Raw genomic sequence first — 17,777 nt, 5'->3', positions numbered from 1 at the left:
TGATTTGCTGAGTGAATGCAACGCCAATGATGGGGTTGCCTCCCTGGTTTTCTTTGGGAGGAAGGGAATGGATAAATGAACATCCATTTTATTTATTTTCAAATGTAAAAGTACCATTATTTATTTTCACTCAAAAAGTTACCCCTTCACAGAATATCAGGCCGATATACACAGCAATATAAAAGCATTTAAATCTCACCCCCGCTAAAAGCAGAACAAGGACAAACCGCTTAGAGGTTTTACTACAGTTAAGCAGTTCGTTAAGTAAATTAAATTAAGGTGGCTGGCTACTCAAGAACATTGCAAACAGCTGGGTAGGCCCGTCGTCATAAAATTTCGCTAAATAAAATATGTGACCCACAGCCCAGCCCCCATCCTATCCCAGCGCTTTGGGGCAGAAAAGCGCACCGAGTCCCGCGCCCAACAGCCATGTGGCCCTTCCTCACAACCGCCCTGCCCGCCCCTTTCTCCCGCCATGACAGGTCCCTCCCTGCCGCCCGACGATGACCCCCCCCCCTGCCCCAGCTCTTGTTTTTTTACCTCAGAGCTTCCGCCGCCATTACCGCCCCGAGGGCGCGAGGGGGCGGGGCTGAGCGGGAAATTCGAGCGCCATCTTCGCTCTTCGCCGCCTTCAGAAAGGGGCTGCCATGGAGGCGGCGGAGGCCGTTGGGCGCCTCTCAGACACCCAGGTATGGGGTGCGGGGCGCTGCGGGTTCGGCCCCCTCGGCGCTACCTCCCTCTCCCTAGCAATGGAAGCGCACCGCGTGTTCCAGAGCGTGTGCAGAGCGCCGTTGCCTTGCCAGGGTGAGGGAGGCAGCGGGGCCCTGCGCACGTTGCAGCGCGTAGCTTCTCCAGCCTCAGGGAAGAGAGAGGGTGCCCCGGGGCATGTGTAGAGTGCTGTGCCATTGTTTAAAATGCGTGTGAGCGAGAACGCTAGAGTCCTGTTATTTTTCGTTTTGCATTTGCGATGTTCAAAGCTGTTCTGGTTATGTTATGTGGATTCCCTCCAACCACCGCTCGTAATTTTAAGAAAACAAATTCATAGGATAAACTGTTGCCCTGGTAGGACAGTATTTGGGAGATCTGGGGGTTTTCTCGGGGAGTGGGTGGGGCGCAAGAGGGTGCAAAAGGACAAGATCCTTTAGAATCGATTATTTTATGATGCCCTTTCAGTCATGATTCCAGTGAAATAGTCTTTATTATCTCAAAGCAAGTGTGTTGTTCAGACGTGCGCAGTTTATGCGACCCTCCCACCAAATATAGTTCCATTTAAAGTATCCTTTGCTGCCTGCTTTTTGTGACTGCAAAAAAATGAGGTTTCTCAAACAGGTGTCAGGCCTGTGTGTTGTGCAGGCCTCGTGTAATGCCTAGGTGGGTCAGTGTGTGAGTATCAAGTTTTCTGTTTTGTTTTTCACCAGAGATTGAAGGCTGCATGCCATTATACGGTCGCTGGCCTTTGTGAAGAAGTTTCACAAGACAAAGAAATTCAGTTCAGTAAACAAACCATAGCAGCTATTTCTGAGATCACCTTCAGGCAGTGTGGTACGGCATATATTTTACAGATATCTTTCTCCCCCATAGTTTCATTAGTTTATTTATTATTAATGTTGCAATACATATATGAAATCTTTACATATTGATACATATACCATTATATTCGTAAATTCACATTTTCACATTTCATTATGTACCAACATTTATCCAATTCTTATTTCTTGCCCTGTGTCTTCCCTCCACCTTGTTATTATTTTGTAACTTTATTATTGAGATTGCAATTTTGATACTTTACAGATATCTATATTTGTCTGTAGGAGCAATCAGTATTTGTGTGTTGTTGTTTTTTTAAAAAATAGAACTGAAATTAGATATGTATAGAACTGACTTAATGATTTCTTTTTTTAATTTTCTGGCACTAGAGGGAGTACACAAGATGAGTTCTGAGAAATCTGTTGAACAACAGTGCAAATGTCAACACTGCTGTACAAAGCCAAATTAACTGTTGCTTTAAAAATCATTTTCTTTGTTTCTCGGACTGCGTGTGTTCTGTTGCTTAAGTGAGCTAGGGTATCTTAGGCACGATGAATCACTAAAAAAAAAAGTTTTCTAGTCCTCTTGAGGGTGAAGGAAAGCTTGAAAAAGTATTTACCATGATGGGTGATAGCTCAGAAATCAGAACAGGAGAGAACAAATCAGGACTTCTACCACCAGACTGAGATTCTAGCAGTCTCTGAACAGCTTTAGGAGCCAAGCCAAAGTCAGTTATCTAAGACCAGATGACATCCTGTTAGTTCATAAGGCCATTTTTTTTTTGCCCAAAGCTCCTGATCTTGGCACAGGTTTCTCAGTCCATTATGATAGTCACTTTCCCCTCTTCAGCTACCTTGCACCTTGTGACACCCTGCCCTTAACTTTCTGGAGTGTCTTCCCATCCTCATCTTGTGCTCACAAAATTACTTTGTTTCTAGGGTTGTTGTTAGGTTTTAATCCCATCCAAGCAGACACCTTTCCCTTCTGTCACAGAAGTGGATCTGCAAACATGCTTGGACCTTTGTTCCATACTTAGCAGCACAATACAGTAGATTATCAAATCTCCAACATGGAGACATCTTGCTAAAGCTGCAGCCCAACCCTTAATCCCACTTACTGGGGAGTAGGTCCCATTGAACTCAGCAAGATGTTCTTATGATGATACTGGGGACCTGGTGATGATATACATTGTGAAACTTTTCCTTAGGCTGAAAGGTGCCTCATATGTTAGTAATAGATAACTGGCCAAAAAAATTGCTAAAATAATAAAACTTAACATTTGCCTTCCAACACTAAAAAGGGAAAAAATGTTTGAGATTCCCCCTCCCCTTTGTTTTTCAGAAATCTTTGCAAAAGACCTTGAAATGTTTGCTAGGTAAGTATTGCGGAAATATGTGCTACTTAAAACTAGACATTGTGCTTATTAATCTGGTGAGAAATCTAGAAAAGATAAGAGGGTACCTCCAGACAGCTATGTGTTGTGCTGCTTATCCATGCGAGTTTTTCAGAGTACACACAAAGTAGTCAGCATCAAAATATCAACCTGTATTCTACCCCATCCCATTTAATTTGCATTTATCATAGAATTGTAGAGTTGGAAGGAACCACAAGGGTCATCTAGTCCAACCTCCTGCAATGCAGGAATCTTTTTGTCCAACGTGTGGCTGGAGCCCACAACCTGAGATTTAGTTTATGCTATACTAACTGAGCTATCCAAGAGTTTAGAAATCAAGCAAACTTGTTGCCAATGACCTGTTTTCAATATCTGAATGTCCCGTTTGCAAATTAAGCCCCCATCTGGAAGTACCCCTAAACCTCTCCTCCCTTTCTGTACCTACTTTTCCCAGAAACCAGCTAATGCTCACTTTACTATGCAGCGTTGCTTCAGCAGTTGTGCTCTGTTGGGGCTCTGTTTTATTTATTTTGTAGTCTGAATGCAGGTTATTGATTCTAGCCTGTAAGGTTTCTTTCTCTTCCCCACTCACTTACATTCTTATGAAGCATGGTTGAGTACTTAGCTTAAAAACTGTCCGTATGTTCCCTCAATGTGAATAATTCTCACGTACCCTCAATTCTTTGGCAGGCTTTTAATTTCCCCCCTCCCCATTTTAGTCTTGGAATCGCTCTGGAAGTCAGTACAAAGCACAAAAATGTATCTTCACAACACAGACAAATAGTAAATTGCCTAGAGGATAATGAAGCCTTTGTGTTGAGTCTTGCCTCCTAAGAGCAGCCTTGTGGGTGGATTGTGTTCTGCCTAAAGTAATTGCATGCAGGTGTTATGCCTAACACAGCACACAGCAGTTAGATGGTCTCCTTTTGTTGGCTGCAAATTGAGCCCCTTCACGAGCCGGTGAGTAGGTGGTTTGTTTTAAGCTTTTCAGAAGAGTCTGTTGTGTGAGGTGTCTTCCCATGTGATAGAACCCACCCCTCCAGTCTGTCAAATTTGAGCTGTTGGTAATCTAAAGTGATTGCCATTATGTTCTTTTATAGAAAGGTTTGACTTCCGGAAGCTGAAAACTTGTTTGATACTCGTAAGTAAGTGGCTGGTGGAATTGCTTACTTCTTTGAAGAGGCTGCATGCTCTATCAGTGTTCTGGGCTTGTATCCTTGCAGTTAGGAAGCATGGCCAGAACAGAGGGTCACAGAAACAGATACAGTGGTACCTCTGGATACGAACGGGATCCGTTCCGGAGCCCTGTTCACATCTAGAAGCAAACGTAACTAGCGACGGCACGTCTGCACACACGCACGTCACTTTTCGCCGCTTCTGCGCATGCACGTGACATCATTTTGAGCGTCTGTGCATGCGCAAGTGGCGAAACCTGGAAGTAACGTGCTCCGTTACTTCCGGGTTGCCGCAGAGTGCAACTCGAACACGCTCAACCCGAAGCGCATTCAACCCGAGGTATGACTGTAGTGGGAAAGGTTCAAAATCATTACATTCAGACATTTTTAAAATAATATCTGGGTCCTCTTTCCTTTTTAATGTGCTTATTCCTGAGCTGACAGACTTCCTTTTACTTCTCCCTAAGATTACATGGATGGCTATGGGGCTTTTTTTCCCCAGCTGGAACTTGCCGTTTCTGGTACTTTTTAGGTAGGCGCCATTTCCATTCTAAGAGAATGAGGGAGGATTTTATGGTGAGTTCGTTCACCTCTTTTTCTAGAAAAATAGCACTGAATGGATGACATTAAATAATATCCTAAGTATGAATTTGACATGCAACTATCCAAACCTCTTGCTTTTGTTTGACCAGAGCAGGCAGAAAACAGGAGCAGAGCAAATTTTACTATATCTTAGTGTATTAACGAATACTTCAATAGCTGTATTAAATTAATGCTGTTATTTTTGCACTGAGCCTTTGGAATAGAGTGAGCTAAGGGACCTACTTAGTCTTGCTACACTGCCTAGGAGCCAGCAGATAGTATCAGGTCACTAATCCCTTTGGCAGAGAGTGCTGTGGACTTCATTGAAGTCATCATTTTATGGCTGGGTTTGGGAGGTGTTGCTGCACTATCTTAACTTTCTAGCCTTGTTCAGACTTGTCAACAGCACTTTCAAGGCCCTTGTACATCTCCACCCACACTTTAGCTTTTGACGTACCTGCTGTTGCTCTCCTGGGCCTTGCCCTTCTTCACACCTGTCCTGCTGCTAGAATATTATTTGTTAGTTCTCTTTGGAGACCATCTAACCCACTGTATTTTTCTGGGCCTTTTTACTCATCCAGATTTTGCAGCTTCCAGCTCTTGTAGCCACCTGCTTGTGTGTCTGTCCTGCGGGATCACTGGAACGTCAATGAATTTTTTGGTAGTTGTTGTAGATAATGATGTGTTTGCATAATGACTCAGTGTGTGATTGTGTAAATCAAGTAGCACTTGAATGGCTTGTAAAGCACTTGGTCTTCAGCAGCAAGTGGGGTACCTTCAGCCAGTTTTGTTTTATTAGATTTTATATACACAGTTTGCTGAAGCAACCCCTCCTCTGTCCACCCCCAAACAGTTTTGTCTAAGAACCCCAGGATTCCTGCCAGGCCAAACGAAGAACGCAGTGAAGTTACTAGTGTGGCACAGTATGACCTGGCTGCTTTTTTACCCAGTGACTGGAAAAAGCTGGTAAAAGAACCAGCATTATAGCAGCAACTAGTTAAGCAGGAAGACAAAGCAGGGGCAGAATAATGCAGCCTGAGCCATACAGGTAAAACTCGGCAGTTTCCTAGGCAAGCTCAGTCCAAAGAGCATTTGTAATTTCCTGAAGTGGCACATAAATATTGGTTCTTGTGCTGATCTGAAAATGGCAGGTTCCCTGTTGGAACCAATAGTGTGACTGAATGCTCTGTGATAACAGGATGATTGCCAGCTTAGGGTGGCAAAAATATCTGAGCCAGCCCCAGAGAGATGACAGTATCGAGAATCAAGAGCTACACTTGTGGTTCAGAGTTTATCTGTAGGGTCAGCAAAAGTCAGTGAGTAGAACAGGAGAGTGATTGGTCGAGGAGGGACATCAGAATAAGATTGCTAATTCAAGCCAAGGATGTAGCATAGTCGCTAAAGGTGTGCTAAAAAAAATGACCCTAAGTTTGCTGCTTCATTTACCAGTGAGACGTAACAAGTAATGTTAACATTGCCTTGGCTGTCCTTTCCATAGTTTCACAGTCAAATAAGCCCTTTCACAGATAACATTTTAAAGCTCCAGCAAACTGCTTGTGTTTTAGTGATTTTATGTTTGTTTTTTTGTTCCCACTTTACACAGGCATGCAAAACGAAGTACAATCAACATTGAGGATGTAAAACTTTTAGCTAGAAGGAGCAAGTCCTTGGTGAGATGAACCTCTTGTTTTCTTGGCACGTTGTTCAGAAGTCTTGCAGTTTGTTCCTAAGGATGCCTTCAGACAAATTAACATTTGTTGCCGATGGAGAAACTGCTTTCCTCTGTTATTGTTCGATCCCAAATGTCACCCTTGAATGTCTGTCTTCTGCTTTTTTCCTCTTTCCCCCCCTTTGTCATGCTTCTCTGAAGTGTAGTGAGTGACACATGCTGGACTAAGGAGCAGCAGTCGTTGTAAGTGGTTCAAAACAACCATAAAATGCAAGGGTGAAGTGTGTGGCATTTCTACACAAAGCTCAAATATATAATGACCGTCTACCGCAGCAGTGATTGTTGATACCTCATTCCTACTAGTTTTTACTGCATTAATTTTGCAGCTGTAGAGGGAGAGAGAACCTTGGTCTTGATTGAAGCCCTGATATGTGTAACAAAACTTTGTGATACCTTCTAGTTCTAGTTTCCCTTTTGCAGCTCTTCTGTTTGAAGAGCGGTGACTTCCTGGTTAGCAACAGAATGTCCTGGGTGACTGAAATTTTCCTGGACCCTTGGACTGATACTAAATGTTAGCAGAGATGAATGGCTGCTGTCAAAAATAGCCCTGCTTCTCCTGGTAGCTCAGGGGTGGGGAAACTGAGAATGATTTAGCCCCCACTCATCAGCTGATGAGTGGAGGGTTATAGCCTACTGCTTTGCTCATATGCACCATTTCCCTGTAGAGTATTGGTGGGTGTAGCCGACACAAAATTTAACCCCGCCTATCGGCTGATGTCATCCATCCATTGGAATAATGTAAGCTGATTGACTTGTGGCTGTGGTTTTGAAAAATTGCCTGATGGGTCAAATTGGAACCCATGGCAGGCCAAGATTGGTTCATGGACCAGAGGTTCCCATCCCTGTAGTGACATCTAGCAACACAAAATGTGGGATGTGACACACTCATGTTGCAAGTTTCCCCCCACTTGTAAGGGCAATCTCAAAGCTTTTATGTTGCTGCACATTGTCAAAAGGAGATACAAAGCTGCTGTTATCTGGGGTAGCTGTCTCTGTGTGTATGTTCCATAGCATCTAGTCCTGGCCAGGGTTTGTTTATGCATGAGAAGGGCTGTGTTTTGGATCTAGGTGTTCTCTGAGATATTTATCTGTTCCTTTGTAAAAAGAGAAGGAGAAAGAGAAAGTAGGATTTCAGTTTTAAATGTTGTGTGTTTTTGCTAGCCTTAAGGTAATCTAGGCAAGCCTTTCCACCCCTCTGTGCAATATGCAGCTACAAAGAAAAGGCTGAGGGGGTGCGAAGGGTGCAGCTGATTTGTGTGTCCTTGAACTAACAGCTGCAATACGGCTTAATTGGGCATATAACGTCTTATCAGGGAGAGCAAGACAGTTGTGCCCCTCTACACTCTTAGATCACAGCTGTGCTAGTTAATAGCCCCTTGTTTATACTTGGTTGCTATTAGTGTTGTTCTAATTGGTGTGTGTGAGAGAGGGGAGAACAGTCCTGTATAAGCAAAAGATCCAGAAAAAGATTTCCTACTCTTGATCTAACTTAATGTCTACTCTGACTTGCGGCAACAGCACTCCAGAGTCTTGGACAGAAGTCTCCTATTTGATACCTGACTGCTCTGCTGGAGTTATTGGGGACTGAACATGCAGCCTTCTGCATGAAAAGCATGTGCTCTTTCACCAACCTGTGGTGAGGAATGCTCTCACTAATTGATACTTTGCCCCATAGGTGAGTAATAAAAACTATTTCTTTCTAGCTGAAATACGTCACTGAGAAGAGTGAAGAAATTGCTTTGAATAGCCTGGAAGAAAAAGAGAAAAGGAAAAAGAAATCGGGCTCTCGGAAAGGGAGAAGAGCCTCTGATGAACAGGAGGAACATGTGGTGGCTGAAAGTGATGATTCCAACATGGCATAATTTTCTCTTATCAAGACTACATCATTTTCAACAGGGAGTAATGAGATCCTGGGACGACTGCCTTAGGATCTTCAGTTGCTGCTTGCCCTTGGGTAGACCTCTTGTGGTTTCCATTAGTAAGTAAGCAAGCACAATGCAGTTGGTATGCCAGTTCCATTTCTTACAGCAGACATGGAAAATAGATGCGTTGAACATTTGGGAAAGAGAGATTTTAAGCAAATGGAAAACATTGATAAGTCTTTTCTATTTCACTTTACTTAAACACATAATGCATTGTATAAAGGCCATAGGTCATAACGTATTAAATGTAATTAGATGTGAATAACTGCCTTTTTCATCAGTCCCTGTCTTCAGAGTGGCCAAGCATTTGCAGAAGAATTGCTCCCTTTCCTTTGCTCGGCAGCACCCCTGCAAGAGATTTTTTTTTTACTTTGGGACACATTAAGAATCGTATTGCATCACACCAAAGGTCCACCCAGTCCAGCATCCTGCTTCTGATGGTGGTCTACCAGATGTCTCCAGGAAACCCTCATGCATAGGGGCAGTAGCCCTCTCCAGCTGCCACCCCCTGCAATTGGTATTGATTGACATGTTTCCTTTGAATCTGGAGGTCTGCATATGGCTGCCAGAGGTTAGACCTCCTGCGTGAGTGAAAACCTTTATGCTGGAACACCCCTCAAACTTCTCCAAAGCAAGGGTGGCTCTTTGCAGAGCATACACGAACAGAATAAGGTTTGAGATCCTTCTGGCTATACACTTTCATTGTTTAACAAATATATAGATACCAGTTCGTGACAGGATTGATAATAAGAATTAGCAAAAGTCCATAGCTGGCTATTATAAACAACCCATTCCCATTTCTCTAACCAGATCCCCACATTCTTGACGGCAGGCAGGCACACGCTCTTAAGTGTCAGTTCATAAGTGAAATCTTTTTCCTGTTTTCAGCTCCAACCAACTTTGTCTCTCTCACTGACTCCCTTCATTATCAAAGAAATACTCTCATTTATGGGGCCTATGCTAGATGAAAGTCCTAATACCAATGTGCCTTGAACCCTTCATGTGAAGTTTCCAGGGGAGCAGTTCTCTTGACAAACTTGCATACTGCCTGCTATATGGTTCCAAAGTTCACAATAAGATCCCAAGTTGCCCATCTGCTTTTCCCCTGCATGGGTTGGAGAAATAATGCTCAAACCAGCCATTTCAGCTCAGGCCTGTGGCATGGCAATTTTGACTAGTAGCCGTTGATAGGCATGACCTCCTTTCATGTGTGTGTGTCGATGCCTCTTTTGAAACTTAAGCTAGGGGCCCTCACCACTTCTTGTGATAGTGACATTCATAAATTAATTATCAGTTGTGTGAAGAAGCATTTTCTTTAGACTGGCCTGAACCTACTGCCAGTCTTAGTATCACCCATTGAAGTTTAGTATTATAAGAGAAGGAAGAAGGACCATGTATAATTTTATAGACATCTCTCATGTTTCCACTTGCCTTCTAGCTTCTACCAACAAATATCTTTGTGAATCCCACCTGCTCCTTCGGGAATAAAGGTAGGATATAAATCCAATAAAGAAATAGTGAAATAAAATAAATAAAGGGAGCTAGAAGTTGAGTTTCCCCACACCTTTGTCCAGAATCCATTTCCTAGTTCTGCCCTGAACTTCTTTGCTAGTAACATAGTAAAGGGGTTGCCCCCCCCCTTATTGATTTTGGTTTGATTTAGCATTTGTGTTTCACTTTTCCACAATGAGCTCAAAGTGGCACACAATTATCACAAAGCTTTAAAAATGAGCAAATATTACAAGCACTATAATATCAGAAGCACAACAACGTAAATAGGGCAAAAAACAACAACCCCAAAATAATTCCTCAAACAGTACAATTCATAGCTGTCAACTTACAGATTTGAAAATAAGGGACCAGCAGCCAAAATAAGGGACCTGCAGCCTCACCTGTTCCAGGCACTCCAGTCTTCCTGTCCTCCTGCAGTCTGGTCAAACTCATGCTGTTAGCTTTGAGAACACTGTCCAACCAACTTTGTAACCAGAGGTTCAACTGAATAGAATCTGAATCACATGCACCATAAGGACTATGCAGCCTCAACTTAAGACGGCTCCCCCGCCTGGCTTTGCACTGCAAAGTTTGCAGCAGCACGTGCAACAAAATGGCGTCCAGCATTCAAAAACCCCTCAGCTTGCATTAACTAGCCACACACAAGGCATGCAAGCTCCAACCCCCAGTCGTTCTTAGACTTCTTATTGGGTGAGCAACACAGCCAAGTAACACAGTTGGAGCCTCCCTCCTCCCTGGCCGGCAGGGAGGGAGGGAGAGGAGCTGCTTCCTTTGAAATTTAAGAGACATCATTTAAGGGACATCCATCAATAAGGGACAGCAGTGGGACATGGCGCTGGAATAAGGGACTGTCCCTTCAAATAAGGGACACTTGACAGCTATGGTACAATTCAGTGCAAACTCCTTGTGGTTCAAAATATCAGAAATGGCTACTGAGCACTAGCCCTGTGCCTTGCTTCTGGAAAGTGGCTTTTTCACTGAGTACAGCAGCAGCATACTCCTAAGCAACAATAGCTCCCATAGCTTTTAGACTCTGCTTTCTTTTCACTCTTAAGAAATTTGATCAAATCTAATTTTTTGGCGGGATGGGGCAACAGATTCCATAGAAGATCCAGATTGTCTTTTTCCATGTGGGATATTAGAAGAGTGACTAGTGGGGTGCCACAGGGTTCTGTCTTGGGCCCGGTCTTATTCAACATCTTTATCAACGACTTGGATGATGGTCTCAAGGGCATCCTGATCAAATTTGCAGATGACACCAAACTGGGAGGGGTGGCTAACACCCCAGAGGACAGGATCACACTTCAAAACGACCTTGACAGATTAGAGAACTGGGCAAAAACAAACAAGATGAATTTTAACAGGGAGAAATGTAAAGTATTACACTTGGGCAAAAAAAATGAGAGGCACAAATACAAGATGGGTGACACCTGGCTTGAGAGCAGTACATGTGAAAAGGATCTAGGAGTCTTGGTTGACCACAAACTTGACATGAGCCAACAGTGTGACGCGGCAGCTAAAAAAGCCAATGCAATTCTGGGCTGCATCAATAGGAGTATAGCATCTAGATCAAGGGAAGTAATAGTGCCACTGTATTCTGCTCTGGTCAGACCTCACCTGGAGTACTGTGTCCAGTTCTGGGCACCACAATTCAAGGAGGACACTGACAAACTGGAACGTGTCCAGAGGAGGGCAACCAAAATGGTCAAAGGCCTGGAAACGATGCCTTATGAGGAACGGCTAAGGGAGCTGGGCATGTTTAGCCTGGAGAAGAGGAGGTTAAGGGGTGATATGATAGCCATGTTCAAATATATAAAAGGATGTCACATAGAGGAGGGAGAAAGGTTGTTTTCTGCTGCTCCAGAGAAGCGGACACGGAGCAATGGATCCAAACTACAAGAAAGAAGATTCCACCTAAACATTAGGAAGAACTTCCTGACAGTAAGAGCTGTTCGACAGTGGAATTTGCTGCCAAGGAGTGTGGTGGAGTCTCCTACTTTGGAGGTCTTTAAGCAGAGGCTTGACAACCATATGTCAGGAGTGCTCTGATGGTGTTTCCTGCTTGGCAGGGGGTTGGACTCGATGGCCCTTGTGGTCTCTTCCAACTCTATGATTCTATGATTCTATGATATTTAAGATAATTCCTTTCCACAGTCTTTGGAGGAATGGTCTCTCTCCTCACAGGGGCATGGGCCCAAGGCAAAGACCCTGACTGAGTACAAGACCCTTCAGCTTGTGCTAAAAGGCTCACACCTCTGACAAGGCAGCTTTTAAAGTTACCTGGAGGGAAGGAGAATAGGCAGCCCCTATAAGCTGAACAGCCTCCAATTGAATTGCCCCTTAATGCCATTGAATTGCTCCTTGGGATCCTGTTATGCAGTCTGGAGATTTTAAGCATCACTCCCAAACTGAGTTCTGCTGGTGTTGGAGATGTATTCATAGAAGTGAAGTTTCTGTTCTTTCCAAGTATATCCTGAGGCTGTTGCAGCAGATTTCTCAATTATTCTCAGAAGGCATTTCTCCCTCCACTAAGCGCACCATCGTGAGTCATTTGTTGCTAAATCACCCTATTTTTGTGCTCAAAGTGGCCTAATCATTATGGGAATAATGGCAAGGAAATGAGGTTTGGTTGGGTTGTTGTTGTTTTTTTTAGCAAGTGAAAAATGCATATGTGGCTTAAATTAACAGTAAATGTACTCTAATGGGATTGGCACCCAGAGGCTCTAATTAAGGGTTAAAATCAAACAAGACGCACAATTTTGGGACTTAATTGCTCCCTGGTTCGTGCGTCATTGCTTGTGTTTGGAAGGAGATGGGAGGGGGAAGGGGTAGTGGTGATTGTGAGGAGGAGGGGGTTCTTTGAATAAAAAACATTTAAGTGTGCGCCCCCTCCCCTAAAAAGGGGGGGAAAGGTACAGAATATAACTTGCAAGCAAGTATCTCCTGGCAGAACTGAACCAGATGGCACTCCTTGCACACCTCATGCGCTGCCTGTTTCTGCTGGTGGTGATCTACTCCTGTCCCGCACCCGCTACACTTCCTGTTCCAGAAGGACTTGCGTGGAAAGACAGCAAGGTAAGCTGAGAATTAGGAGTCAACTGATATAAAACATAGCCAGGAATTACTTTGCCTTCCATCCATTACGTGAGCAAGCTTTAATCACAGAATAATCAATGAAAGCTTGACAGAGCAATCCTGTAAATGGCTACTCAGAAGCAGGTCCTATTGAGTTCAGTGAGGCTTGCTCCCATGTAAGAAGGTATTGCAGTTTGTTAATTGGCAGGAAAGGGAGACAGATTTTAATTTTTGGCATGGCTTTGGGAGGGGGGTATTGGGTGGTTTTGTTTTATTTTTTTCTGTTCTGTGACTTGGGAAAAGAGTACAGTATTTGAACTGGTCTTTCCTCTTAGCTTTGCTTTTATTAAAAGTACAACCCGTGTCTGTTTACTCTGAAGTTGTACATAGCTGGCACACAGTTTAAAGAACATGGTATGTTGCAGAATGAAATACTGTATTTTTCCGTGTATAAGATGCCCTATTTTGGGGGACTCCAAATTAAGAAAACACGCCTCAGCACTACCTGTGTATAAGACAAGCCTCAATTTCAAACCTAATTTTTTGTTTAAAAAACCTAGGATTATACATGGAAAAATACTAGGTCTTTGCTCCCAAGGAATATACAGTCCAAAACAGACACTGCAAAGCAGCACAGAGAGGGAATATAAATTGATTGGAGAATTTAGGTACCATTTAAATTAATTTATCAGTAGATAGCCTGAGTTTGTATTATCCCAAATCACTGTACGGTTCAAAGCCACCCATTTACTTGGAAGGAAGCCCAACTGAACTCAGTAGGTCTTCAGAGAAAGTGGTGTATGGGGCTACAGTTCTCTTACAGAACTAAAGCCTCAGCTGCAATTTGTAGGAAATGCAGTGGCACTAAGCCATACAGAATGGAATTGTAGAGTTGGAAGGGACCCTGAGGGTCATCCAGCTCAACCCTCTGCAATGCAGGAATCTCAACTAAAGTATCCATGACAGATGGCAATCCAACCTCTTCTTTAAAATCTCCAAGGAAGGACTTGAGTAAACCCCTCTGATTGTTTACCTTTTTACTGTGCACTATAAATGTGTCTTCAGGGTTGCAATTTGGGACATTGTATAATGAAACCTCTGTACAGATCTTTGTTTCCAATACTTTTTAACAAAATAAAAATAGAGCTTCCAAACATTTGGTTTTAACAAGATTACTGACAGTGTTGTGGAAACATAAAGTTGTATCCAATGCTAGTCCTACCAAGAGCAGGCCCACCAACTTGGGTTCATTAATTTCAGTGGGTCTACTCTGAGTAGGACTTGCTTGAATAAAAGCCATGTATGAGAATTGCTAAAAACTCAAAGAATGCAGACGTGTAAAATTTAAACTGTGCTTGCTGATGGGAAAGAACAAAGCCCATTGATAGCAGAGCTGAGCTGGCTGAGGTATTATTGATGAACTCTCTCTCAGATCTCCATTGTATATGTCTAGGCTTTAAATAATACAGAAAAGAAAATCTGAAGCCCCCCATTTATCAATATAATTGAATGCTGCTATGGGGTTTTCAAAATGGTCATTAAAGAAGCAGTTTTAAGAGTTTTCAACTCTTGAGTGCTTGATTTACTATACACTCTCTTGAAAAAGATCCAAGAAACAGTTCATAAAATTGATCATTAAAAAGATATTTTTCATCCAAATTATTGGATGAGCTACAACGTGGCAGCCTGGTAGTTTATTAGCTGATCGCCTTTGTCATTATTTTTAATGAGAGCTTTATGAATGAAGTAGAAGACCAGAGTGGAATTATCCTTAAAAGGAAGCACACAAAAAATTCCTTTTAGAAATGTTGTTTTGTTTGCAATTTCACTGAAGACTTGGAAAATTAAGACGTAAAAGGAGTTCTCCCCCTCTTTCAGTTGTGAGGCAGAAAAAGAAGACATCCAGTCAACTGGATATAAATCAGTATAGGAGATCATCACTCATCTCTGTCATTTCTGCTCTTCTTGAAGAAGACAAATGCCTGGTTTCTTTATTTAATATATTTATATACTGCTTACTACTTATGACTGTTTCTAAGCAGTTTACAGAATAACAAAGGCAATGTGTATCTATAACTAACAATGAAACTCAGAAGATACAACAGTGCAATAAATGAAATCCTCGCCCCAATGAAAACAGTACAGTAACACATTCTGAAACATCTTTAGAGTGAAGGATACCTTCCCTCTTCAACTGCCCCTTGCCATGGCATATCCTGACTCACAAAATACAACACTCAACCCACTAGGTAGGTAAAGAGCCCACATGAAAATGGGACAAGGAGGATCAGTGGCAGAGAGCATGCTTTGTGTGCGCTAGGTCTTTGTGTGGTCCAGTCTCCAGCAGGTCTAGGAAAGATCTCTACATGAGACCTTGGAGAACTGGTCAGAGGAAATTCCACAGAGCTAGATGGATCCAGTGGCCTGTCTCAATAGAATGCAGCTTCCCTTGTTCTTACGGAGTTAATCTAGCACGCATTCACCTAAATCAAGTGTGGAGAGCCTTTGTCCCTCCAGTTGTTGAAATACTACTCCCATCACCCATGGCCATGCTTAGGACTGATGGGAGCTGTAGTTCAGCAACATCTGGAGGGCCAAAGGCTCTGCAGACCTGAAACATATTTTGCATTTTAAACTGAATTCATTTCAACTGTGTTTAATCTTGCCCAAAGCAGTTGATGCTCTGTGTGTGTTTGTAAAACCATTCAATTTGTGCTTCTCCCAGCTATTCCTGCCGTTCTGCATTTCTGCAATAATGCCTAATACACCTCTGCTTCATTTGCAAGTATTCGCAGGCACAGACAGACATAAAAAGAAGTGAGCTGCTTGCTTTCCTTTCTGGCCTCGCCGACTGGGTATCTCGTACGAATGAGGCACCACTATCAAGGCAGGAAAAGGCTGGGCTCAGCTCTCGGGAAGACAGAGCCCCTCATCCTCAGCCCCCAGCCCGGGAAAAGGCACCCTGTAAGAACTTCTTCTGGAAGACTTTCTCTTCCTGCTAACGAAAATTACTTCTTGGGATGTTGCCCTAGCACCAGTGGATTCGAGATGGCTATGATCGGTGACTTCTCTCCTTGAGCAGCAAGTGCTGCTATGTAATTTACAATTTCTCCTTTCCCTTTTGTTGATATTAGATGTGTGTGTAGAGAACCAAATCAGTATGCTCATAACTCCCAACTCGTGTGCAGATGTGTTCGTAGGGCATTTAACACATGTTCCCCATCTCATTCAGACTGTGAAATAAAGCACATTCCATGTATATTTGCCTGTAAATAACTTCTACACATTTCCAACCAATTACTAGGAGTGCTAGTGCACCATGTCAAAAGAGAGATGTATGCTCCTTGCTGTTATAATTGTGTTGTGGATGTGTTTGGGCTGCCTATAGCATTGGAGAGCAAGATGGACATGTACCATTAAAACAAACAAACAAACAAACCAAAAAAACAAAACAAGAATTGTTCTGTTAATTACATTTTTTGTCCCACTTTTCCTCTAAGCTGAGATTCTTAGAAACCTCAGTCCTGTGTTGTTTTTCTGGGCTTCCACCGAATCACAGTATAAATGCAGTTCTGCCTATATTTCTTTGAATCCATTAAAAATGCAGATGGCTGCATTGTACTCTTACGTGTACAACATACCCCAACAACAGATGCTTAGGACTGAGAGTTAAATGCATTTACTTCAAAAGAAGCCCTGTGGATCTCCACTTCTCACAAGTGTGTTTAAGAGCACAGCCTTGGTTTCTCGGAACTTTTTGTTCATTTAAAATTGGAGCATGGAAACCAGATCATGAAAATTGTTAAAGAAATTTAGGAAATTTAAACACACACACACACACACACACACCAGCAACCAGGCTAGTCACTGGTATAGTGAAGTGTTTTCTGCCAAGCTGCATAACCTTGAATTGACGTGCCGGTCTTTGTGGGAGAGAAGGAATGAACAACACATACAAACATATTGGGGAAAAGCTTCAGCTGTTCCTCACAGATTCTCACCAGCACACTAAAGAGTGTTGTCCCAACTTGTCTTTCCTCTGCTGTTTGCTAGTGCTAAGCTTGTCTCCTAGTACAAATAAGCCTTTAGATTCTGAAATAAAACTTTGCTGTGTGCATACATAAACCTTTGTGCTGTATTCTATCCAGAGAGAGTGTGGACATGTGATTACATGTGCCTCTTTCCTTAGCAACATTTCACGTAGTGCCTCTGGCTCAGTTTGTAAACTTGACCCGGACATTTTTTTCTTCTGTATGTGAATTGGACAGACACTGGTACTAACTGCCCTCCCTCCCCCACCTCCCCACTGATCTCTTGTGGCAAAGCTGAAGAAAGTCTGCACTTGGGGGTCCTTTTAAATCATGGCTGGGGAAAATCTGGACTCTTCCATATGTTGCTGGACTCCAAATTCAGCATGACCAATGGTCAGGGCTGATGGGAGTTCATAGAAGTATACAATTATGGAGTTGGAAGAAGTCCAATGCAGGATTTTTAGCTAAAGCATCCATGGCAGGTGGCTCTTAAAGGGCTGAGAGCCTGGGGAGCTGTTGCCACTCAGAAATAAACAAGACTGGGCTAACGGTCTGATTTGTACAAGTCAGCTTCCTATCTGCGTGATTGTATTTCATCATTAAAACCCCAAGGCCATTTCAGGAATGTATGTCATGCACAGTTTTTGCTAAAACTGTTCTGCTGTGTTAGAGGAGGGAAAACATACATGAGAACTGTATAGCAGTTTCAGAAGTTATCTTATCTGCTGCTTCTTTGTAGGGGGCTGGCCCACATACTAAAGCAGTTGGGATTTGTAGGCAAAGGCATACATACCTAAGCTTAAAAAACCAGTAGCACAGACAGCAGGCAGA

The 17,777-nt window shown here is 42.9% G+C and overlaps 1 protein-coding gene across 2 annotated transcripts; it reads left to right on the top strand.

Moving 5' to 3' along the window:
* Window positions 1–457: 457 nt before the first annotated feature.
* Window positions 458–8,593, top strand: CENPS (centromere protein S). Of its 2 annotated transcripts, XM_083513355.1 has the most exons (5): window positions 542–689; window positions 1,419–1,542; window positions 2,869–2,902; window positions 6,281–6,347; window positions 8,110–8,593. In XM_083513355.1, the coding sequence occupies exons 1-5, from the start codon at window positions 648–650 to the stop codon at window positions 8,266–8,268; spliced, it is 426 nt and encodes a 141-aa protein (XP_083369481.1). In that variant the 5' UTR covers window positions 542–647; the 3' UTR covers window positions 8,269–8,593. The 2 variants fall into 2 exon arrangements, with proteins under 2 accessions (XP_083369480.1, XP_083369481.1); XM_083513354.1 differs by lacking the exon at window positions 1,419–1,542 and having other exon boundaries at window positions 458–689.
* The last annotated feature ends 9,184 nt before the right edge of the window (window positions 8,594–17,777 follow it).

Source organism: Podarcis liolepis (genome assembly GCF_965112155.1).
Source record: "Podarcis liolepis genome assembly, chromosome: 7".
NCBI lineage: Eukaryota > Metazoa > Chordata > Lepidosauria > Squamata > Lacertidae > Podarcis > Podarcis liolepis.
This window is presented reverse-complemented; position numbering and strand designations above follow the sequence as displayed.

Coding starts and splice junctions, on each gene's coding strand:
- CENPS (XM_083513354.1), top strand. CDS start 476: ATGACAGGTCCCTCCCTGCCGCCCGACGATGACCCCCCCCCCTGCCCC. Junction 690..2,868: donor GGCGCCTCTCAGACACCCAG/GTATGGGGTGCG, acceptor TTTGTTTTTCAG/AAATCTTTGCAAAAGACCTT. Junction 6,348..8,109: donor CTAGAAGGAGCAAGTCCTTG/GTGAGATGAACC, acceptor ATTTCTTTCTAG/CTGAAATACGTCACTGAGAA.